A 26649-nucleotide genomic window follows, 5' to 3' on the forward strand; every position below is an offset into this window, starting at 1 on the left:
GGCTGGTTTTCACTGGAGTTTAGAGGAATGAGATGACATTATATGAAACATATAAAATTCTGGCAGGTCTGAATAGATTGGTTGCAGGATGTAGGGGCATTCCAAAACAAGTTGTCACAGTCTCAGGATAAACAATAGACCATTTTATACTGTGGAGAAAAGTTTTCCCTCAGAGGGCAGTGAACCTGTGGAATTTTCAAACACAGAAAGCTGTGGACGTCAGGTCACTGAATATTTTTAAGGAAGATGGAGATTTTTAAAGGATAATGGTATCAAGGAGATCATTGACATTATATATGCAAAGAGAAGGTGATAGATGGTATTCTCTCTTTCTGGTGAAACGGGTGGCTTTGCAAGGGTAGCAGGTTTCTCCATTATGCAAGGTGTTGTTGGCCGTAAGACAAAACACGGATGTGCAGAGATATACAGACACCACAAAGGGTTCTGCACTCATTCAGTGTCGATCCATTTCACATCATTCTCAGTGGATCATGAAGATTAATGCACAGTGTCTGGCAGCAGTCATGGTTCCTGCATCCTGTAGCAGTTGACTGTACAATCAGAATTTGAGCTACTAAAGCCATTAGAGTAGTTACTGGGTGAGCAGGGTTATCCACTGATTACTCTGGTGCACGATCTATACCTATATGAGCAGCATCCATTTAATGAGAGCCACACAAAATGTCTCTTCAGAGTACATAAATGATGTTTTTACTGCCTTGAGGAAGCATTCAGGGTGCATGTAATAATTTTTCGTCATCTGATGCACCCTACACAACTTCACTGTTTTGAGGAACAGAAACAGAAGTTGCTGCAAAAGCTCAGCAGGTCTGGTGACCCGAAACGTTAACTCTGATTTTTCTTCACAAATGCTGCCAGACCTGCTGGGCTTTTTTAGCGCCAACTGTTTTTGTTCCTGATTTACAGCAAACTCAGTTCTTGTGTTTTTTATTCACTGCTATGAGGGTGTATGACATGAAGCTAAGCTCGGTAAGAAGGCCCGTGCAGGAGCAAAAGGAAGGGAGGAGTTAAATGATAGAGCTCCTTTCCAGCTGAACAGCATGTGATGATCTCATCCAAATGTGGTACCAGCATAAGCAATCCCATTATACCATCCATCAACATACTCACAATGAAACTTCTCTCGGATACTAGTAATCAAAATATCCTCTTGACTGCAACACTGAACTGGATGTCACCACAAAACAAATGGTCAAAATCAACATTATTTATCACCTTTTTCAACGTCCCGTGGAAAACATAACAAAATAACCCAATCTTGATATCTTTTCTTGATGCCTGTCCTCCATGTTCTTTTCCTTGTTTGAGGTTCCTGTGCAGTTTAATTTTCAGTGGAGGAGACTGCACATAGCGTCAAATAAGCATGAAGCTGGAAGGTCCAACATCAATCTCAGCTTGGCCAAAAGCAGCTAGGCTTGCTGGCTAGCAGAAGACAGGAAAGGAATGAGACTGGGAGTGGTAAGAGTATGGATATTGTCATCCTGAGAGAGGTCAGCAAGGTTACCGTCCTCAAAACAACTGCTTTAGCAATCCTACCAATGTCGGAAAAGAGCTGGGACTGAAAAAGAGTCAGACTAAACTCAAAATGTTGACTCGATTTCTCTCTGCTCATGTTGCCAGACCTGTTGAATTTCTCCAGCCTTCACTTTTTTTTTGGATTTCCAGCATTCATAGTATTTTGCCTTAAAACATTTAATTGGAGTCTGATGACAACACTCAACAATACTGAACAAGTTATTTCCTCCCTTGCTATTAATTAATCCATCCAATATTTCAGATGCCATCTTCACTACAATATATTCTTTGCCTCTAGTTTGCTCAAAGATGGCCCTATTTAAAAAAAGCCTTGCTTGAAGATTACATTAGGTAAAACAGTCTCTACTCATTAGATAAAATTTAATGTACAGGCTAGTTGTCAGAATTCCTTTCAATATACTCTGGAGATTATTTCTGTTTGCAGCATAATAAAACTGCCAGGCACTTTCATTGGTGAAGTTAATCAGAAAGAGCAAAAGGGTGAAGTCATGGTTCGAGAAAAGGTGAAGAGTTTAGAGATTAAAGACTCATTTCAGTTAGCTAAGTAAATCAGTATCCTGTTCTTTCATCCCACGGCTATGATTAGTAAGGTTGAGGTGGAGAGAGGTTATTGCCTGCTTAGCAGTGCCTTCTTTCTTTCTCTTCTCTTACTATCAACTGTGGCAGAGCATTTTTTTTCTAAATGAGTGGGAATAGCCCTGTTATTTTCTTTTCCAAGTGTGAGCTTTTTTCCAACTGAAATTATGAAAATTCACAATTTGAAAATTATAGTTTATTCCAAAAAGATCCTCCTTGCCATTTGATGACAATAATTGCAAACAAAATATGAAAAAAGACCATAATTTTGCATTCATCGAGGATGAGTGATTAATTAAAATATTTGTTGTACCTGCTTGTTTGTTTCATTGCTCATTGAAATGGAATAGATGAGAGTCTGTCTCATGATTGGAAGCAGATTGCATTTGTGGAGAATTAACTTATGTAAATAGGCAGAGATGCAAAAAGCATCATGTGGTACTGCCTAATTGTTGAGAGACAGATTTATCAAATGCTTAAGTTGTCAGGACTGAGTAGCTAACATGACCTGACATCAGCTGCCTTTATTCAGATTCTATAAAAAAAAGCTTGGAAAATGTGCCTTAACACAGTGATTGCTACCTGACACTAATTTGAGTGATTTCAGGGTTTCAAGAAAACTGGTTTTTTGAAACTCGCAACTTATAGTGAGAAAAAATAACTTCACACATCATATTAAAGTTACTCCGCAAATCACTTCTGAAATGTTGCGTTAATTTATTTTTACACGTATTTATACTCCCATTTTTCATTCATTTTTCATGTCTCCCTTCCTCCTTAGTAACCCATTTTCTACCATGTATCATTGCCTGACTGAGGAATGAAAGCCAATCACCAAATCTCAGTCTGCAGGCTAGACCATCCGTGTACTGACTGTCAAGTGTATTTGAATACCAGAATGAATCGCCACCACTCTAATTCCAATGAGTGAAAGCCCACAGAAAAAAAGGCAGTGTTTTTTTTGTAAAGAAAAGCTAGATTTGAATGTGATAGTCAATTTTAATTGCTAACTCAGATCAGCAATACAAAATTTTATTCTCCCAAATTTATTAACAGCTAGCAGCAACTTAACTCTTCGAGTACAGAGATAACGGGAACTGCAGATGCTGGGGAATCCAAGATAATGAAATGTGAGGCTGGATGAACACAGCAGGCCCAGCAGCATCTCAGGAGCACAAAAGCTGACGTTTTGGGCCGAGACCCTTCATCAGAGGTGGCGGGGGGGTGGTTTCTGGAGTAAATAGGGAGAGAGGGGGAGGCGGACCGAAGATGGAGAGAAAAGAAGATAGGTGGAGAGGAGCATATAGGTGGGGAGGTAGGGAGGGGATAGGTCAGTCCAGGGAAGACGGACAGGTCAAGGAGGTGGGATGAGGTTGGTAGGTAGGAGATGGAGGTGCGGCTTGGGGTGGGAAGAAGGGATGGGTGAGAAGAGGAACAGGTTAGGGAGGCAGAGACAGGTTGGACTGGTTTTGGGATGCAGTGGGTGGAGGGGAAGAGCTGGGCTGGTTGTGTGGTGCAGTGGGGGGAGGGGACAAACTGGGCTGGTTTTGGGATGCGGTGGGGGAAGGGGAGATTTTGAAGCTGGTGAAGCCCACATTGATACCATTGGGCTGCAGGGTTCCCAAGCGGAATATGAGTTGCTGTTCCTGCAACCTTCGGGTGGCATCATTGTGGCACTGCAGGAGGCCCATGATGGACATGTTATCTCAAGAATGGGAGGGGGATTGGAAATGGTTTGCGACTGGGAGGTGCAGTTGTTCATTGCGAACCAAGCGGAGGTGTTCTGCAAAGCAGTCCTCAAGCCTCCGCTTGGTTTCCCCAATGTAGAGGAAGCCACACCAGGTACAGTGGATGCAGTATACCACATTGGCAGGTGTGCAGGTGAACCTCTGCTTAATATGGAAAGTCATCTTGGGGCCTGGGAAGGGGTGAGGGAGGAGGTTTGGGGGCAAGACAAGAATTCCATCCCCTATTCCCAATTCCTCCGACTCAACCGCATCTGCTCCCACGATTCTTCAAGGACCGCAACTTTCCCCCCACAGTGGTCGAGAAGGCCCTTGACCGCGTCTCCCGCATTTCCCGCAACACATCCATCACACCCCGCCCCCGCCACAACCGCCCAAAGAGGATCCCCCTCGTTCTCACACACCACCCCACCAACCTCCGGATACAACGCATCATCCTCCGACACTTCTACCATCTACAATCCGACCCCACCACCCAAGACATTTTTCCAACCCCACTCCTGTCTGCTTTCCGGAGAGACCACTCTCTCCGTGAGTCCCTTGTTCGCTTCACACTGCCCTCCAACTCCACCACACCCGGCACCTTCCCCTGCAACCGCAGGAAATGCTACACTTGCCCCCACTCCTCCTCCTTCACCCCTATCCCAGGCCCCAAGATGACTTTCCACATTAAGCAGAGGTTCACCTGCATATCTGCCAATGTGGTATACTGCATCCACTGTACCCGGTGTGGCTTCCTCTGCATTGAGGAAACCAAGCGGAGGCTTGGGGACCGCTTTGCAGAACACCTCCGCTCGGTTCGCAATAAACAACTGCACCTCCCAGTCGCAAACCATTTCCACTCCCCCTCCCATTCTTTAGATGACATGTCCATCATGGGCCTCCTGCAGTGCCACAATGATGCCACCCGAAGGTTGCAGGAACAGCAACTCATATTCCACTTGGGAACCCTGCAGCCCAATGGTATCAATGTGGACTTCACCAGCTTGAAAATCTCCCCGTTCCCCACCGCATCCCAAAACCAGCCCCGTTCGTCCCCTCCCCCCACTGCACCACACAACCAGCCCAGCTCTTCCCCTCCACCCACTGCATCCCAAAACCAGTCCAACCTGTCTCTGCCTCGCTAACCTGTTCTTCCTCTCGCCCATCCCTTCCTCCCACCCCAAGCCGCACCTCCATCTCCTACCTACCAAACTCATCCCACCTCCTTGACCTGTCCATCTTCCCTGGACTGACCTATCCCCTCCCTACCTCCCCACCTATACTCTCTCCACCTATCTTCTTTACCCTCCATCTTCGGTCCGCCTCCACCTTCTCCCTATTTATTCCAGAACTCTCACCCCATCCCCCTCTCTGATGAAGGGTCTCGGCCCGAAACGTCAGCTTTTGTGCTCCTGAGATGCTGCTGGGCCTGCTGTGTTCATCCAGCCTCACATTTCATTATCTTCGAATACAGAGTTCCCTTTTGCACTATTTTAATGCTCGAAGGCATTGGAGGTACTGTTCTTCAGTTACTAGTGTTCAGGCTGCTAAGGATGTTCCCAATGACCAGAGAGTTCAGAACCAGGGGTCACAGTTTAAGAATGTGAGAGAGACCATTTAAGACTGTAATGAGGAGAAATTTCCTCACCAGAGAGTGGTAAGACTGTGGAATTCTGTGCCACAGAAAGCAATTGCGTCCAAAATATGTTAAAGAGGTAGCAGGAACTGCCGATGCTGGAGAATCTGAGAGAACACGGTGTGAAGCTGGATGAACATAGCAGGCCTAGCAGCATCAGAGGAGCAGGAAAGCTTGATGTTTTGGGTCTTTATCTGAAGAAGGGTTCCGACCCGAAACGTCAAGTTTTCCTGTTCTTCTGATGCCGCTTGGCCTGCTGTGTTCGTCCAGCTTCACACCGTGTTATCTCTGAGTCCAAAATATTGCTCATCTTCAAGAAAGAGTTAGATATTTTTCTTTGGGCTAAAACGATCAAGGGATTTGAGGGGAAAGCTGGGACAAGGTACTGAATTAGATAACCATGATCACAATGAATGACAGAGCAGTTCCAAGGGACTGAATGGCCTGCTCTTGCTCCTATTTTTGAGTTCCTATGCAGTATTCTAGGATCAGGAGTTCAAATCCCACCATGGCAACTTGCTTAATTTGGAATTTAAATTGCTTCATGAATGCAGTGGTATGCCCTCAACTCCCACTTAGTCAGAAAATCTTTAAACCTTCAGGATTGTCATTGAGACTTCACAAATTGTGCACTTTTTGAAAAACAAAATCCCTGCAGTGTGGATTGCCTCTGCCCAAGAAGTCCACACCAACTGTCAGAGCATCTGACCCAGACGCTCCCCTAATTCACACATCCCTAAACACCACAGGCAATTTAGCACGGCCAATCCACCCTAACCTGCACATCTTTGGACTGTGGGAGGAAGCCCACACAGACATGGGGAGAATGTGCAAACTCCACACAGACAGTAGCCCAAGGTTGGAATTGAACACAGGCCCCTAGTGCTGTGCGGCAGCAGTGCTAACCACTGAGCCACTCCGTGGCATTACAGTAGTGATTATTGTTTATAGTGGGACATTGTAAGCATGGTAAAATATCTGGTGGTTGAGCCCTGTACATTGCTGCAAGTGAGCCAGGAGACAATCCATAAGGAAAGTTAGTGAAAACTTTGATCAGAGATAATGGGAACTGCAGACGCTGGAGAATCCAAGATAACAAAGTGTGGGGCTGGAAGAACACAGCAGGCCAAGCAGCCTCTTAGGAGCACAAAAGCTGAAGGGTCTAGGCCCAAAACAGTAGCTTTTGTGCTCCTAAGATGCTGCTTGGCCTGCTGTGTTCATCCAGCCCCACACTTTGTTACCTTAGTGAAAACTTTGGTGTTTTTTTTTCATTTTAACTTTTATTGTAAAGTGTTTTATTGTTTGGTGATTATGAAAATATTGGAGACAAAAAAAAAGACTATTTGACTGCATAGGGCAGTTCAAAGGGCATGCCATTTCAGGAAACGCTAGGGGTATAGCCTATCAGAGTTCACAGCTCTATGCTAATCCCATGTGATGTGTTTGGAAAGGTGTCGAGTTCATTATCCAGCTGGTGAACAGAAACATGCTTTTGAGAGACAGCATTATTTTCTTTTGCACATTCTAATTGTACTTGTTAAGTAACTCAGAGGTTTTCTGAAGAATAAGGACATTGCAAGAATTTTTACAGCGTACAATTATTGGACAGGACAGATCAACACAACAAGAACTATTACCAAATGTTATATTAGTTGGTAACAAATAGCAGACAGTAGTAAATCTAATTATTCCCCTGGATAAGTGTACTTCCAGCAGGTAATTGTGAATGGATCTAAAATCAAATTAGGAAATTTATGCCAAAGGAGTGAAGTGTGCTATCTCGGTTCATAAGGCAACATTGTACATTTTGTGACCAGTTATGTATCAGGTTAGTTTCCTGGCACCAGTGAATGTTAGAGAGTAAAAACGTAAAGAGATAGAAAGCTAAAGAAAGCTTGGTCCCCATTTAATGAAGAATAAATAAATGGTTACTAGCTTGGTAAATTGACTTAAAATTTGAGATCAAATTATGAGCCACATTTTGATGACATTTTAACTAATTGAACAAGGATCTGGTAGTGGGTTGTTTGCATGTTGATGAATTATTAAGATTGTGGAATGAGTGATCAAGCTTTTGGGATTAGTGAATCACTTAGTTATTTTGGTTTGTTTACAGTAAATTGGCTCCTCATGAATGTGCGGGATGACAAATCCTGAAAACTGATTACTTCACTTTGTTTATAGGAAAGGCAGTTTTTTTTTATATACACACCAGATATTGAGATATTACCACCTCTATCCTTGACTCCTTGTGTAAATGTATTGAGTCAAAAGTTTTGTGCAGGCTAGGTGAATTGGCCGTGTGAAATTGCCCATCGTGTTCTGGGATGTGTAGATTCGGTGGGTATAGTGGATGGGCTTGGGCGAGATGCTCTGAGTGTCAGTGTGGACTTGTTGACCCAAACGCCCTGTTTCTACACCAGGAATTCTGTGAAATTTCTGATTCTTCCAAGTAATAAATACATGGAAATTCATCAAAATTGGCTCTCACCCCTTGCTCTATCACAGAGAAAGAGGGTAGTTATTTGAATGTCCGTTGAGGTCTTTCTCATTCTTGAAGAATTTTTGGTGGTAAAGTTAACAGAATATGGACAAACTAGCCTTCTTAACATCACTGACTTAGAATTACGGAATCACACAGCATGGAAACAGATCCTTCAGTCCAACTGGTCAACTTCTTTGACAAGCTTGAAGTCAGTGCCCTTCTAGGATTTAAATGCTGGAAAACTGAAAAAGCAAATAACAGGTGGTTAAAATCAGCAAGGTAAAAGAAAGATCAATGTTTCAGTTGGGACTTTTCCATCAGAATTCACACTCTTTGTTGGTGTGATTCAGCAGTCAATCAACAATGAAAAAAAATGCTTTTATTGATAAGAAAATTATAGCTTGAGCAAATAGTTATTGAAGAATTTCAAAGAGTATTGAAATCTGGTTGGTAAGTGAAACAGAAGAAGCACCTCATTACAAAACTGCAGAACTTTAGCAATTTATTACCTGGATTCATGGGCCCAATGAAACTGGAAGTGTTTGCATCTTTTCAATATATTGTTAAAAACCAGTTTGTTATTAGATTAGGAATTTGTCTGTAAATCTGTTGCTGCAGCGAGAACTATTTAGCTATTTGCAAACTGCTGCTATATGTGTGGATGGAATCATGCAGAAGGAACTATGACATAGTTTGGACTGAAATCATCAGATTAATATTCATGGGGTTAACATCACTTGCTAAGTCTGAAGTGCAGTGTCTGTCATGTACAAACATTAATAAATATTGCTGGACTCCTCCAATGGGCACACGAACTAACAGTCACAATCAGTACCAAACCACTGCCGTTCTGTTATTCTGAGAAAATCAAAGGCCGCAAAATCTAGTGAATTTTAAAAGAAAGTTTATTTTAAGCATATTTTGTCAAGCTGATACAACGACATACAACACCTAAAATGTATAAAAGTTGATATACAAATATAAATGGCTTGTGCAAGGCATTTGCTTAAAGCAATTAGATTGAAATACTCAAACTCCATGGGTCCAGAGCAGCATTGTAATTTTGCAGTACAATAAAGAAGCAACAGCTGGCCATCTGGCAACTTGAGCTTGAGGCTCCTTGAACTCCTTACGCTGTGAGGAAGGGTCACCGGACCCGAAACTTTAATTCTTTTTTCTCCTCCACAGATGCTGCCAGACCTGCTGAGCTTTTCCAGCAACTTTGTTTTTGTCCTTGAGCCTGCTCCATCATTTAGTAAGATTGTGACTGGTCTTATACCACAAATCCACTTTCTTATGCAACTCTTCTCCCTTGGTTTGTTTACTGTTGTGGACATCCTCCCCATCTTCCTCACCCTTTTAAGATTAGTATATTCTTCTTTTGGTAAGGAGACCACACTATTGCACAGTATTCCAAGTAAAAAAGGAATGTCACCGCTGTGAGACAATGATGGTAAGTTTAACTTGAACAGCACTTCACCTCAGGCAAAAAGGGAAAGGTTGAGAAGGCAGAGCTTTCTGGTTGCTTTAGCCAGTATGAGAATTGAACCCATGTTATTGTAGCATACTACATGGCAGACCAGCTGTCCAGCCAACTGAGCTAACCAAGTCCAACATGCTGTAGACTCAACAAAACACTTCTGTATCAATTATGGTTGCAAGAACAATTTTTTTTACATACTCTAAATCTTTAGCAATGAAGGCAAACAAATGTATTCACTTTACTTAATTGCTTGCTATTATTTTATTATTATTAGTTTTTATGATCTGTTTCCAAAATATTAGCGGAAACACTGCTCTGGAATCTGATAGTCAACTAAATGAGACCCTCATCATTTATTTGTGATAGAAGAAATTGTTGGAGTGGTAGGGTTCTTCAAGATTGGCATTGGCATTCCTGGGTTAGGGAGGAGACAATCAGATGAGGTGTTTTTTCTTGTTGCTGGTTTATTTTTAACCCTACTGGAAGTCTGCATATTCGGACATCAAATAAAGTCAAAATTGTATGCAGTTCTGAAAATTGCCTTTCAGTGTTCACCATCAAAACTCACAAATGAATTCTGGCCACTTGTCAGGAGATCTAAGGGCAATTAATACCCACCAGAGCTTTATTCAGCAAGGAGTTTATAATTATAAGAAAAGGATGTTGATGAGAAATCAGTAAAAAGAAACCTTTAATAGTAACCAACTTCATACATTTAAAACATTGAACTATGATTGGTCCAAAAACAAATTATTTTGTTGCACTGCACTCAACGATTTTCAGTAGTTGAGATAATATTTGGTAGAAACTGTTCTCAATGATTCCTTAAATGAAGCATATTCCAGTTCAGAATTAATGGCTTCTAGGGGAAAATGGATTGTTGAACTTTGGTAGCTTCAATTCTAAGTCTGTTTCATTCGTAAATATGCCAATTGAGGAAAACAGTGGTCCCTCACTGGGCTAATTCTCTGGACAATACAGAGTTATGATTTTCAGGTGCACTTTAACTGAAAAATTGCGCATCATATTCTGTGACACCATTCAACAACTGACCCTCTTTTCCCCAGGTCGTCCCATCCCACATTCATCATCGCCCAGCCACCCATTTGCCCAGCAGACCAGCACCCATCTTTCATCATCTAGTGTGAAAGACTACCAAATGCCATTGCTTGACAGCAGCGTCTCTCATCCAGCTCTCGAGTCCAACCCTAATGAAGAATTCGCCATAAATTCATACCTATTGCGAGCAGGTTCTGGTGCACTGCAAACCCCCAGTAATGGTAAGAATATATGCTTATATCTGCCTAAATTCACATTCAATGCTACCTTGTTCTTTTTGCAGAGGTTTGCCCTCTCATTCCCTTATGTGTGACTCTCTTACAATTACATTTGCTCTTGCACATCGACTGGCCTTGTTCATTGTTAATCCACAGGCAAGTTATTGAAATTTCCTGTTGCTAAATAAGTTGGTAGTACAGCATATTGGTGATGTAAGGATGTATTCTTTCTGCTGAAAGAATATTACAATAGATAGAACATGGAATGAAAGGTTTTTTTTCTTCTTGTTCTAAAAAATTTATTTTTGCTTCCTTTGTATAGTTTGGGAATCCTCAATTTTTTTGTTCATTAATCACATTTTCCGAGATTTCCTTCATCAATGATGCTATTTCCTATTTTGAATCCATTTGTTTCACTGTGATAATTTAGAGTGCACATTGTAAAGAAATATAATTACAGTTCTTCTCAGGATCCATTACATCATTGTAGTAATTCATTTTTTTTGTAGAAGAGACATCAATCATTGCTGCTGTAGCTGCCTGGGCAAATGAATTTAACAATTCTAAGACAAAGTAATTGGGAAAAGCAACATTAAAATTGAATTGGAATATGGAAAATTCCAATTTATGTTAAGATAATGGAATACTTTTCCGAAAACCCGCCATTTCAAAACATCATTAAATGGTGAAATGTAATGTGACCAGTCTCAAATTCTGACCAAAACCACATTCCGTTGAGTCAGAAAGTGGGTTGCACCTATCTTGTATTCTTTCTTCCCTTGCTCTGTGTCTCATGTCCCACAACCTTTCAGTTCCCAAGTCCTATTTGAAAGTGAGAGAGAATTTATTTTTTCAACGTTACAATCTGTCTGTGTGTGGCCTTTTGTTAACCCCTTTCATGAAACCATGCCACTCAGAATAAGATCATTGTTGATGCAATTCTTGGAAAAAGTTATCCCATTAGTTCCATTCTGTTCAATTCCAGATTCCTTACAATTTCTTCCTTCTTTTCTATTTCTTTGGCGAAAAAGCATTTGAGACATATGGTGACCATGTGAAGTGATAAATAATTGTGTCTTTTCCATTTTTTGTTCTTCAAGTATATATCCAATTCCCCTTTGAAATGTATTATTGAATCTGCTTCCACCATCCTTTCAGGCAGTACATTTCAGATCATTACAAATCGTTGTGTAAAAAAAAAGATTTCTCATTTCCCCTCTGCTCGTTTTGCCAATTACCTTTATTCACACTCACAATTATATTGTCTTGTGGTTCACTGCAACAGTTAGAAATGTACATACTCAAGTCTGAAAAATAACTCAAAGGAAAGAATGAAAATTGAACAACTGTGTCCCTGGAGAGTCCTGCATTTAAACAATATTGCTGACTCTGTATTTTAATAAAATGCAGTATGAAAGCAAATTTAATTAATTGCATTGGTCAGCAATTCCTATAACGTTGACGCTGGAGATGATGTAGTAGCCATTTTAAATGCAGAGCGAATGGTTTCAAACACCACACCATGTTGGTACTGTTCTTTCACCATTTATTTCAAATGATGGAAAGGATGGACTCATTTGATTTTAATTGCATTGGTTTTGCGTTAAAATATATCATCAGTGATGCAATTATATATTGTTGATATTGTGCACCAAACTATGATTTACAGCCCGTGATACCAAACACTTATGGGATTGTAAAATGGCAATTTTTTTTTATATATACTGCAGCACCTCAGTAGCCTTTCTATATCAAAAACAGAAATTGCTGGAAAAACACAGTAGATCTGGCAGCATTTGTGGAGAGAAAGCAGAATTAATGTTTTTGGTCCAGTGACCCTTCTTCTAAACTGATTGTGGTTAGGAAAGGTTTGGTGTGTTTGCTGAGTATGGGGTGAGAGGAAGCAGGGGAAGAGTGAACGATAGGGAAAGGTGGAACCCAGAGAGAGAGAAAACAAGTTGGGCAGACAAAGGAATGTGTAAAGATCAACCTGGGAGAATGATTAACTGCTAAAGGAGGGCTATTAGTGGCCGACAATGGATTGTTTGTGATAGTAGCCCATGAGATGACAAGGTCTGGTGTGTGGCAGTTGGACTAACGACATCAAAGAAAGTGCTCAGGACCTAAAATGACTGAACTTCATATTGGCTCTTAAAGGCTGCACGGCCCCCAAACAGAAAATGAAATGCTGTTCTTCCATCTTGTGCTGAGCTTCACTGGAGCACTGCAGCAAGCCCGAGAAACAGACATTGGCCAGGAAACATGGTAATGTGTTGAAGTAGCAGGCAACAGGAAGCTCAGGGTCAATTTTGTGGACTGAATGTAGATGTTCTGCAAAGCAGGCACCCAGTCTGCATTTCGTCTCCCCAATGTTGAGGAAACCACATTGTGAGCAGTGAATACAGTGAACTTGACGGAGTGTAGTGCAGGTATTCACTGCTTAACCTCCGACATGTATCTAGGGCCTTGGACAATAAGGAAGGAGAAGGTAAATGGGCAGGATTAGAGCAAGGAATATCCCACATACTCCACAAAGAGACAGGTATAACTGTGGCCCATGCAAGTACCTACAGCCACACCTTTGACCTAAAGAAAATGAGAGGAATTAAAGGAGATTATTCAAAGTGATGATGAACTTGGCCAGGTGAAGGAGGGTGGTGTAAGATGGGGACGGTTCATATATAACCATCGGATGTTGAATTTTATTATGATGTTCATTTTGAGAATTTTACACTCATGCCTGGGCGGTATGTTATTAAAGCAGCTGTCACAATTTTAGTGCTGGAAAAGGAAATAATACAATACTCTTCTTCTTTGTCACTGGTCATTTTATTACTCATTTATCCCTTCATGGAATGTGGGCATTTCTGGGAAAGCTAGCATTAGTTGTACATTCCTAGTTACCCTTGAATTGACTGGCTGGCTCGCTTCTCAGAAGGCAACTCTTAGTTGTCCATGTTGTGGAGTGACATGTAGTCAGACCATAGTATGATGCTTTTATTTTATTTGATTTATTGTTATCACATATAGATAGTTATAATGAAAAGTTCTTTGTTTTGCATGCTGTACAGGCAGGTAAAACCAAAGTTGCCTTCCCTAAATTTAGTAACTTTGTTGTTTTTTTATGAGAATCAATAATAGTTTCATGGGCGCCATTATTGAGACCAGCTTTATATCCCATGCTTCTTTCATCAATTGAATTTGAATTCTACCAGCTGCCATGGTGAGATTTAAATGTATTTTTCCTAAAGCATTAACCTGGGCCTCTCTGAATTAGTCGGTGAGTGACATTACTACCACGGTATCATTTCCCCCTCACAGCAGTCAGGTCACACTCTGATGTGTTCTGATGAAATATCTCACAGCATTTTCAATCATACCTGTATGAAGTTATTAGCAAAACATAGATGCTATCCAACAACTAGAACCTGTATAATGTTGGTATTATTAGCACAACTGATTTCCACGTGAAAATGCACCTTGGAAAAAAGCTATTCTTCTGTCCCCACCTCCCTGTCTTAGTCAGGTCAGTAACAAGGTGTTGAATCAGGAAAGGACAAATGAGCCACTAATTTTAATCCTTCCATAATCTAGCTACTACTTTCTCTCTTTGAATGTACTGAAACAAATCAGCTGAACCGCAGTTCAACCTACAGTTTCTCTGCTTCTTCTGTGCCACAATGTACTGGAGCAAAATAAAAGGATCATCCAATCTCAGAAACAATACGAATTAACCCTGACTGGTTACATTCATCATGGACCAGCAACATGCTTTTTGCATTCATGGACAGGATATAAACTGGACTATCCTGGAAGCGCTTATGACCATTCCCTTTATCACAGCTTTTTCTTAGATCAGAATCGGCTCACAGGTTCTAATTTCTTCATTTCTGAAATTCCTTATCTCTTCATCTTGCCTTTGTATGACAACTTTTATATATTTACCATCTAAACTTGGTGCCATCTAATTAATGACTCCTTATTTATGATCTTCTGCTTAACTGTTTTGAGACTTAGCAATGTTGGTTCTTATTTTTTATCAAAATTGCTTAATTTAAACAAAGCATTTCACATTATCCTTATAACTATACTTTATAAACAGATATTTGAAACTTTTTGTTTTAAAGGAGTCTTTAGGACACCTAATTTCACCTAATGAGGCCCCGTTCAACACTACAGATTCCATCGCAATTCTTTTTGAAACAGAGCAGGGATTTCTCACAATGTCATGATCAATGTCCTGCCTCAAACAACTCCACAAAAAGCAGATTGCATGGCCTTCCATTGAATTGCTGTTTGGAGGATGTAGCTATATCATGAGTCCAAACTGACCCTTCAAACAGCATCCCACCCAGACCCACTCCTGCCCCATCCTATCCCTGCATTTCCCATGGCTAACCCAACTAGCCTGTACATCCTTGAACACTATGGACAATAGGGCTTGGCCAGACCACCTAATCTGCACATCTTTGGACCATGGAAGGAAACCAGAGGGCGCAGTGCAACCTCACAGAGATTTAGGGAGAATGTACAAACTCCACGCAAACAGTCACCCAAGGCTGGAAGTTGAACTTGGGTCACTGGCACTGTGAGACAACAGTGCAAACCACTGAGCCACAGTACCACCTTATCCTATATGTAAAATGGTTGGTATATTCCACCACATAATGAAATTTTTCACATACCAGGTGAGCCACTGTCTTGGAAACTTACCCAATGAAGTCAACAGCGGAACCCTGAACATTGATATGTCAGCCTTATTCACTTCTTAACAGTAAACTGTGGATTATCAGTCACAGGCAGATAATCAGGGCCAAGAACATTGTGAGAATTTAGCGGCAGTCAGGAGACTGGATGAGCAATGGCTATATATGATCCATAAGTTCAAGGTGGGGGCTGGTGGAGCATTCCTCCTCTCTGCTTTGCAATAAGAGTAAAAAAAATTAAACTTCCTTCTTTGGTAGTAGCTTCCATTCCCTCAAATACCAAAACAGCATAACTGTTCATGTAAAGTACCTGATGTAGTTATGAACATTTGATATGTACATAAACATACGTAGAGGGACTACCATCAGTTTCAGACACCTGCCCCTTGCTCCAATGTATGAGTCTTTTTCTTTATTCATTCATGGGGTGAGGGCATTGTTGGCTATTCAGCATTTATTGCCCTTCCCTAATTGCCTCAGAGGGCAGTTAAGAAGCAACCACATTACTGTGTGTCTGGAGTCACATGTAGGCCAGACAGGTAAGGATGGCAGTTTCATTCCCTAAAGGACACGAGTGAACCAGTTAAGCCTTTACCGATGTGGAAGGTGATGCCTTCCAAGGCAGAAGGAGCATCCAAAGTTCAGTGACCAAAATTAATCCTTCCATTCCCATTTTTACCTTGCTGGCATAAACCAATTTCTTGGACATTGATTCCGATAGGAAATGGATTCATTGGGCAGGGTTGAATGTCCTCCCTATGGTGGATTTGGTTATGGGTGATGTTTAATCAGCAGTAGGGTAGTGGGTGGGGACACCAGCATTTCACACCTTTAATCCATTAAGTCTGTCGCAGGATAGCCAGCCTTGCCCCAACACCAACTGTGACCTTTGAGTGGGAATTTTAATGTTCATTTCAGGAATTTATCCCACCTTCACTGATATTAGGTCAACGGCAGGCAGGTGGCTCTCCATGTAGGGAACAGACAAGCTGGGTTGCTAATCGACTCCTGGGAAGGGCCACCTGATTTAAAGGCACTCAGAGCCTGACTGATGGACCCAGCATTGGCAAGAGGAGGTCCACTGAGAGACATTTTCCTGCCCTTGCTATTGACATTTTCCCACTCTCCCCCCACTCTCTTCCCATTATTGTCCAGCCGTGGCCTGTGAGTTCCAGTGATCCTGGGCCTTGACTAGGTCCCATGCCCACTGCAACCACCAACTCCCTGGCAGCACATCCATTTAATAGAGCTGTTGCCATCCACCTTTCAATGGGTTCAATTCTCAATCCAAGGAAAGACCTGACATTTTTGAGTTAGCAACTGGAATGGTGCTTAATTCAGCAGATTTCCATTAAAAGAGGCAATTCATTGTAACCTGCCAGCTCTTCAGAATGATATCATTGTCACCTCCATTAAATCCTGTCTAAGATACCAAATCTTTCAATGTGAATTCTATCATGGCGTAACATCAAAAGCCATTATATTGACAGTATATGAGTATGTAAAACATGTATAAAATTGACACTTTGGGAGAAGTTTCAGCTGAATCCTATGTCTGATTTGATAATATAATCTGACTTTCTCAATTCCATTTTGATGTTGAATCAAAAATTTTAAGAACCATATAAGTACATATATGACATAATTTGATTGAATTTCACAATTGCAATAAAAAGCTGAATGATATTTTCACTATAGTGACAAATACTTTATATTCATTTCATACAGAGTTCTGAAGCAACCACTGTAAGAAAATTTGGGGTGAGCAGCTTTGCTGTGGAAAGTTAGCAACTGAATGCTCTGAAAGCCAAGACACATAAAGGGCCTGATCTGCTTTTTATTTCCTAAAGAAAGAAAATGCAATATGGTATTCATGCCCATGTGTTACACATTTTCTTTGCTTGTGAAATAACAGGCAAATCACACTGCTCAGCAATGCATAATTCTCTCTGTGCTCAATAATAGACATGTGGGATGGCTGATGGCCAACTGTTCCTGCACCTGTAACTGTGAGTAATACTGGAGATTGTTTTGAGTTGAAGTGCCAGGAAAATCCCAGCAGCAGTGTTCCACATCATGTTTTCTTTTACCCCTCCTCCTTTACATGCCTTTTCTTTTTCTCTGCCCTCCCCTTCTTTCCTGAAGGTTTTTACTCCATGCTGGTATGCGATTACCAGCTGCCCTTTGATGATTTGACAGCATATGTCTAGATAGTGAGGGACTGCAGGCTCCTTTTACACAGGATATAATCACAGCTGAGCCCTTTCCTATCTTAACCCAGTTCTGATGCTTTAGTGGGGATTCCTAGACAACAATCTTCATCAACTTGAGCCCAGAGAAGCCCACTTGTAACTGCATTTGCTGTTGCTGTTGCTGAGATTATTAAACACAATACCATCAAAGGTTAGATTTTGCTGATCTACATGATTTAGTTGACCTCACATTGCCCACAATGCAAGTTTGCATTAATCTGCACAATTACCGATGCATATGTTGTGAAAGTAATAAATTCAAAAGGCAACTGCTTGCCTTTGAAGTCTTGCTTATTGGAATATATTGTGTTACCCATGTTATCAGTGCAGTCAGTGGAAGAAGTATATTGTAGCGTGTGACTCAAGTTGTATCTGACATTGGTGAGGTGAGAGAGATAGCCCTTGACATCAACACTCCATTTGACTGAGTATGGCATCACGGAGCCCTAGCAAAACTAGAATCAGTGGCTATCGGGCTAAACGCTCTATTGTTTGCAATCATGCTTGGCACATTGGCACAAGGTCGACATTGTTGGAGGTCAGTCATCTCAGATCCAGGACATCTCTGCAGGAGTTCCTCAGCGTAGTGTCTTCAGCCCAACCATCCTCAGCTGCTTCATCAACGACCATCCTTCCATCATAAGGTCAGAAGTGGAGATGCTCACTGATAATTGCCCAATTTTCAGCACTATCTGCAACTCTCGGATGCTGAAGCAGTACATCATCTAAAAGGAAAAAGCCGGGAGTGTGATGGAATACTTGCCTCTTGCCTAGATGTGTGCAGCGTCAACAACACTCTAGACATATAACACCATCCAGGACAAAGCAGCCCATTTGATTGACACCACATAAACAAACATCCACTCCCTCCACCACCGACACTCAGTAACATCAGTGTCTACAACCTACAAGATACACTGCAGAAATTCTGCTGAGATCATGAGACAGCACTTTCCAAGCCAGTAACCACTTCTATCCAGAAGGACAAAGGCAGCAGATGAATATAAGTACTCCCAACTGCAAGTTCCCCTCCAAGCCACTCATCATCCTGACTTGGAAATATATTGCTGTTCCTTCACTGGCACTGGGTCAAAATCCTGGAATTCTCTCCCTAATGGCATTGTGGGTCAACCCACAGCAGGTGGTCTGCAGAGACAGCCCACCAACCACCTTTTCAAGGGATACTCAAGATGGGCAATAAATGCTGTCCAGCTGGTAAGGGCCTCAGTCCACAAATGAATAAAAAGAATTCGAAGCATCTAACAAATAGTTAAGTGCCTAACACTCTATACAAATAATATGTCCACAATAATTATAAACTTTACTGCTCTCAAAATGTCAAAACAACTAAGATACTTATCATTCATTCACTTCCAACTAGCAACCTTCTTTCAAGTATAATTCTAACTTTTTAAATGACAAAAAAACTACAGTGGAGCTCTGAACACCTATGTATTTCTTTTTGTGTCATTTTGACTGCTCAAGTAAGTACAGGTTGTCAAACACAAGCCCATTATTGGAAGCTACTTGATCCAGAACAGTCCATCATAAGCCAAAAAAGAAACATAATCCTGCCCTGTTTATCGACTTGAATCACATCTTCATCCCAGATGCAGCTGTCAATCAAACCCAAAACATTTCTCTGACTCAGCCGCAGTTATGAATATCGGATGGTTTGAAATCTAAGCTTGCTGGCCAATGTTTGCTCCTGGTTAAGCAATACGTTGATTTTAAAATTCTTTTTCTGGTTTTCAAATTCGTCCATTTCTTTACACCCCCAACCCTCACACCCACACCTTATGTCTGTGACCTCTTCAACCCCCCTGAGGCATCTGTACTCCTCTGGTCTCCCAAACATTCTCGGTTTTAATTACTTCACCACTAGTAGCAGTGCCTTCAGATACCGAATCCACAAGCCCTCCCTACATCTCTTTATTTTCTACCTTTTTTTAAGACACTCCTCAAAACCTACTTCTTTGACCAAACTTTTGGGACGTGGATGTGTAGAAATTGGCTCCGATTTTCTTTCTCATAACCATACAAAATATACCTGGCCTCTAAGCAATTTTAGATTTTCAAAGGCCATAAGAGGCATTATCTAAATACAAGAGCTTTCTTCGTCATTCCTCAATATATTTGCAAATATATTCTTCTATATTTGATGTATTTGCTTATCTACCCATTTAGAAGAATAATTTGTCATTTAGCATGTCAGCAAGCTCAATAATGATGTGAAGCATGATATCTAATCCCTTAAAGCTGGATCACAAGATAAATTTACAGCAAGAGGCCACAAATGTCCATTTGATTTCATCATTTCAGTTGTCTTCCATTTTCTACCATCATCATTGATGATTTCTTAAATCAGTTCAGATTATTTTCTAATGCACCTCTTCTGCAATGCTAACACATGCCTCTGGAGCAGTGAGACATGAAGCCACAAGGCCTCCTGACTGAGAGGTAGGGACAGCACTGTAGGATCCCTCTTAAAGCAGTTCAGTGCTCTGGTCTCAAATCTGTTTCAGGTGTTGAAAATCCTTGATGTTTAATGGGGAGTGGAATCAGTAAAAAGATCAGGAGGTTTATTTTCAGTGCACCCCCCCCCCCACCCGTTTCTGACATCGGATCCCTCAATCAGGTAAAGTGCACCTTTGATTGAGGCATAATGTTTTTTGTCAGTTTCCTCAAGCGACAAGCCCATCCAATTGTGACTGGCATTCAACCATTGGAGTTGAGATAAAGGATAAGCAGAAGGTGGTGGCTTTCCACGGTAGCTTACTTCCTTTATCCTTCTTTAATTCTAGCAGAAACATAATTTAAAATGGCATAAAATGTTTATGTAATTTTTCTAGATTTTCTGCAGCTCTCCCACTCAGGGTACAAAGCAGCTCTGGAGATCTCAAAGGAACCTCATCCCCTGTGAGTACATGGTGATTTCAATTGTGGAGACAAGTTACTGAATCAGTTACTACTTGGCATGCATCAGGATGCAGCATGATAAGGTCTCAATGACTTGCCTTCTTGTACTTCTTTATTTAAGTTGGGCAATGGTTAATAGATCAGATGTCCATTATGTGACTTATGTGTTACATAGGAAGCGAAATTCGCAATATTCTTACTGGACCTCCAATCTGCTTTTGCCTGGCACTTAGTCATGGAGCCATCGAGTCATACAACACTGAAACAGACCCATTGGTCCAACTTGTCTGTGCCAACCAGATATCCTAACTGACCGAGTCCCCTTTGCCAGCACTTGGCCCATATCCCTCTAAACCCTTCTTATTTATTTACCCACCCAGATGCCTTTTAAATGTAATTGTACCAGCCTCTGCCACCTCCCCTGGCAAATCATTTCATACGCACACCACCCTCTGCATTAACAAGTTGCCCTTAGGTCCCTTTTAAATGTTTCCACTTTCATCCTAACCTATGCCATCCAGTTTCAGACTCCCGTTCTCTGGGAAAATGACATTGCCTATTCACCCTGCCCATGCCCCTCATGATTTTATAGACCTCTATAAGGTCACCCCTCAGCCACTGATGGTCCAGTGATAAAACCCCCAGCCTATTCAGCCTCTCCAGCCTCTCCCTAAAACTCAAACCCTCCTGTCTAGGCAACATCCATGTAAATCTTTTCTGAACCTTTTCCAGTTTAACAGCATCTTTTCTATAGCAGGTGAGAGGGAGTTTGGGGCTGGATGGGAGGGAAAGTCAGATGTGTCATACAGTTGGAGAGGAGGGATGGCCTGAGAGATATGAAATGAGGACAGGATGGAATAGGGAATGGAGATGGCAAAAAATGGGTGATTAGGGGGAGAAAATAGAGATTACATAAGAAGTGGGATTGGTATGCAGTGAGGCAGGTGGAAGGGAAAGTTGCAGATGCATAGAATGGAAACTCAAAGAAGTACTGTTGCAGTAAAGATACTGATTTTGCACATGATTTGCAAATCTTTAATAACATAGATAATACATACGATAGTGTGTTTAAAGCTAAGTAAGCTACCTGCTGATCAATTAGACGCAACTGCAAAATTCAGAAGTAGTCAGCTCCAGATCATAGATAATTTGTTGCAAATGACAACATCTCAAGAAAGCCAACAAACTTCTCTCTGCCCAGCCATTTTTTCTCTTAAAAACGATTGAGACTTCATATGTCTTTGGTAGGTAGCAGGTTGGTTCACGTTGCTGCCTCACAGCACTAGGGACCTGGGTTCAATTTCCACTTGGCTGACTGTCTGTGTTGAGTTTGCATGTTCTGCCCATGAATGCGTGGGTTTCTGGTGGGTGCTCTCGTTTAATCCCACTGTCCGTAGATGTGCAGGTCAGGTAGCGAGCCTAAAATTGTCCAGGGCGGTGTCGACTAGGCGGGTTGAGACTGGATGTGATGGCCTTGGGAGGGTTGGTGTGAACATGATGGGCTGAATGGCCTCTTTCTGCACAGTAGAGATCCTACGGGCCCACTTAATATTCATTTCTTGACAAACTCCACCAAGTCAGATTATTTGGTCATTGATCTCAGTCAGTCATTGATTTTTGTACATCCTACCTGTGCACAAATTGAAACCTGCATTTTCCTAATTTACAATTTGGATCATACTTCAAAATTATGTATTTAGCTGTGAAACACTTAGGGATGTCCTTAAGCTGTGAAAGACATTATATAATGCAAGTTGGTTTTTTTTTACGGATGGAAGAATGGTCAAAATTTGAAATCCAATAACTTCATCAAATAAAAATGCTGCTTACAGATAATTTACTTCTCCGTCAGTCAGCATTTATAATATCCTTGGGGTATGAGTATACAGATATAGGGAATAGTACAACAACAGAAGCAATGAAGTGAAATTTCACTGAATGTTCTCCAAAACACTTACTGCAACCTCAGGAACTCTGGACGAACGATTTTAATGGTGGTTAAAGCTGATTCCTTGGGACTCCTGCCCAAATTAAAGCAGGTGATTGGGAGAAACCTGGTTTACAAATTCTATATGTGGATTTACCATTGTGTTTGAAGTACCAGAATAATCCTAAGGTTGCCCTGACAAAATTGAATTTTAGCTTATCGGCTTTAAAAAATATGATATATAAAGCCAGTACTTTCATTTTTCAAGTCCATTCTGTAGAAAAGAGTTCAAAAACTCCAAACTTTGACACATTTTATTACTGGTGATGAGGTTTTCAATTAGCAGCTAAGGTTGTATATTTCCAGTCCAGTTATGTCAGGTTAACGGGTTCGTCATTGGCAAGTCCAGCTGCATCACCCCTTGTTAATTTTGGAAATTCCATTTCCCTATTTTTCAGGATGTTGAAACCTTACCAGTGTTGCTTGTGCATGAATGCCTTGTAAATCCCGCCACCACCCCCCCAACCTCGTCTCTTAGTAACCTGAGGTATAGTTCATTAAATCTGGAGTGCATGCATTTTCAATCTCTTTAACCTTTATCTGGAATCTCTGTTTCTCTAACGTTAATACCTGTGTACTATGCATAGAAAGTGATGTTTGCTGTTGGATAGACTATTATTAATGCTCTTTCTAGTAAAAATCCTCCAAGAAATAATCATTTCGCATATTAACTAGCTCCTATTCATCGGCATATCTAACTACATTTAGGTTACATAAAATTTTACAGTTTTTCTTGACTCAATACTCTTGTCAATTTTCTCTTAATACAGCAAATTTGTTTTTATAAAGTTGCTGTTGTATGAACTAGTACTCATCTCAATTATCAGTTTATCTTTGCTTTCCTGTTTTTTTACTCTCTAAACCTTCCTGTTGATAATAGAATAGTCACCAAAACACAGCTGAAACGGAATTTGTAATTTTCACATTTATAGATATGTATGCTATAGTTTTATTTTCTTATTATATCAGAAATGCATCAAACATAAGAACAAAATCTATTTTTGTTTGTAATTCTAATGCCTGATAACTTGCAATAATTCAGATCATTATTTACAATGTTTTCACTTCATAAACTTGTGCAATTCCCAATTCTTGTACATTTCAGTTATATACAAGAAAACTGATATGTTGCATCAGCACTGTGAAAGAATGCAATTTAGCGTTAATAATATCAAACAAATTAATTTTGGGGACCTGTCTGTCTTTTCACTGACACAATTTTGCTTTCTTTCCTCACACACAAAAAAAGTGGGGATTGCAATTCATTGTTCATTTCAGAAGTATCTCAGTTGATTATAACCAATGGTTTATTTCACATCAGTGACTGTCTTATAATTGGCACATCACAATGAATAATCTTCCTGAAGTTTGTTGGATATAATCTTGAAAACTGTAATATTAATTGCATCATGTATCTGATATCACAGATGCTACACTTTTTTTGACACTGATGTTTTGTCAGCTGTAGCTCAGCTAGTAACACTCCTGCCTTTGAGTCACAAGATTGTGGGTTCAAATCTATTTGTTTGCACCTGAGTGTAAAATCTGGCTAGTGACTCCAGTAGACAACTAAGAAATTGAGGTATTGCCCTTCCAAAGAGATGATAAACAGAGTCCCTCTTAGGAATGTAACAAGAACCCTGGTTATAGTTCAATGAAAAGCAGGAGAGTTCTCCTCAGTCAGCATTTATCCTTCAACGAATATTGCTAAAATAAGTCATCTGATCATCATCATGGTTGAACCTTGCTGTGCAAAAATTAATGGCTGAGTATCCAACATTGAAATATGCAAGCACACTACAAAAATATTGCTGAGTGACACTAGAAATAAAGTTTTTCATCAGGATGAGGACCCAAGAAATAAACTTGGAAAAAAAGAGGAACCAAATTATGTAATGTGGGAAGAGGGTGCTGATTGGTAGGACGATCATTGGCAAGAGGGTGCAGATTGGATGGATGATTACCGGCCTGGAGATGCAACAGAAACCGTTAACTGTCAGTCTTACATCTCAGATCAAGCACGTCGACTCTGGTTGGCCAGGTGTTGCCATGGGTGTGTAGCAGAAATTGGTAGTCTCTTGCCTCCTGGTTGAAAAAATACAATTGATATTTGATTGTTTTTGCCGTATTTACAAGCCAGTGATGGCTCAACCAATCAGCACCCTCTTCTCAAGCCATATAATTTTGTCCCTTTTTTCAAGATGTTTCCTTAGTCCTAGTTCAGACAAGGGCTGGGTGAAAAACTTTGACTTCTTACCTCCTTTCAGCAATATTTCAATTCTGCCCTATCAAGCAATTACTTCAAAAAAATTTCATCAATTATAAAATGCATTATGACGTCCTGAGTCACATAATATGCCAAATAAATATAATTCTTCCTTGCCTTTTTTTGAAATTTGGGTGAAAAGCTGAGATACAGCTGCAATTGGAAATTGCCAGTTAATCTTATGTAGATTTTATTAAATGCTGTTCAAATACAATCAGCTTTCAGGTTCAATGAACATAAGGCAGGTTTGATGTTGTGTAAGATTTATTATCTTTCAGCATTTGTACAGCAAGACATCATGTCATGCACATACAATTCAGGAAGGTTAAACATTAAAGTGGGAAAGTTAGTTTAATATCAAGGACTGCATCACTTAATCTGGGATATAACACTTGTACGAGTTTATCTTCATTATATTGACTTCTTTCTGAGTATTTGTTGAGGCAGTTCACAATGCTGATTTAGAACTTGGTGGACAGTGTGAAAGAGCATTATTGTGGATATATTCTATGGACAGTGTTACAGTAAGCTATGTGACATCACAGTATAATGTCTACCAGAAACCTATTGTTTAAAAAAAAATCTTAAACTAATATTTTTGGATTTTAATGCTGCAGTCTGAATTAAAACTCATTTCTAATTTCACTGGTCAGGTTCCTCCCATTAAGAGAAATATAAAAGCCAAAGCATGTCTGACTTGACTGGTGCAAATTTGTTTGCAAGGCACCACCTCGCATCATCCCTGCCACTCCCCAGTCCCACCACCACCACCACCCCCCATCATTCCATCCCTTCTGTGAAAGTGATAGCTTCTGCTGGCCATGTTTCCACACCTTTGTTATAATTGCCTAAGTAATGTTAATCTTAACTATATGAAGCAGTTGGTTTTGCCACTGTATTTAACAGTGAAGGCTGCCAAAGCCTTGTCTGAGACCGTTCTTTGTCAGATGCTCCAATTAACTAGAGGTTTTATTAAGTAACACTGGAGAATGCACTCTTTTGTCGTTCCTAACTCAGGAACTGTGACCAGTTGTCATTAATAAAGACAGAAAATGCAGAAAATGGTGATTTCCTCTGCAACATTCACAGAGAGAGAACCCAAGTTAAAAGATTCAGATTGATGGCCTTTCATTAGAACTGGCACTCAGTGAAAGTAATGATAAAATAAACAAATGACAGACAGCAAGTTGGAAAGAAAAGGCAAAATTATAGATCTGTGGGAGGGTAGAAGACTAAAAGTAAAAAGAGCTGGTAACACAACCACAAGGGATGTGGTAATGGGACAGAAGATATAGACGAGACCAAATCCCCTCAGAATATATCAAGGAGATAGCCTAGACCCTAACTTTTATCTTTTTAAAGACAAATGGGAGGTGCAGCATTCCAGACGTGATTTGACTAGTCAAACTACTAGACTTTAAGCAAAACACATTTTACCCTTAGACTGCAGTTAAAATACAAACAATTAAAAAGAATCAGTGTAACTTTAAATCTATTGAAATGCTTAACACAACAATATATTATTCAGAAACTGCTCAGCAATTGTTCCCATATAGCAGCATCCCATTAACACATTCTTGGCAAAGGCAAATTCAGTAAAACAAATTTGCTTAATTGCCATCACCTCCAGCCTAAATAAAAGGAAAAACCAAAAGAATGAATCTAGCAGCAGAGAGAGAACTCAAGTTTTTGCAGCAGCAGAGAGAGAGTCATACCTAGCTGCGTCAACTCCAGAACCTCGACTTTAACAACTGAAAGCAAAATTAAAACTTTGGGTG

General features: G+C 40.6%; 1 protein-coding gene across 3 annotated transcripts in view; it reads left to right on the forward strand.

Annotated features, from left to right (window-relative positions):
• Positions 1–26649, forward strand: part of LOC125458215 (teneurin-2-like) — a 2666206-nt gene that overhangs the window by 2331891 nt on the left and 307666 nt on the right. For 2 of the 3 annotated variants that reach the window (XM_059650601.1, XM_048543265.2), the window contains one exon: positions 10532–10744. The exons of the other annotated variant lie outside the window; for it this stretch is intronic. In XM_059650601.1, the coding sequence (XP_059506584.1) occupies positions 10532–10744 (213 nt within the window). The remainder of the gene's footprint in view (positions 1–10531; positions 10745–26649) is intronic. 3 annotated transcript variants of the gene reach the window in all.

Source organism: Stegostoma tigrinum, chromosome 13 (genome assembly GCF_030684315.1).
Source record: "Stegostoma tigrinum isolate sSteTig4 chromosome 13, sSteTig4.hap1, whole genome shotgun sequence".
Classification (NCBI taxonomy): Eukaryota; Metazoa; Chordata; class Chondrichthyes; order Orectolobiformes; family Stegostomatidae; genus Stegostoma; species Stegostoma tigrinum.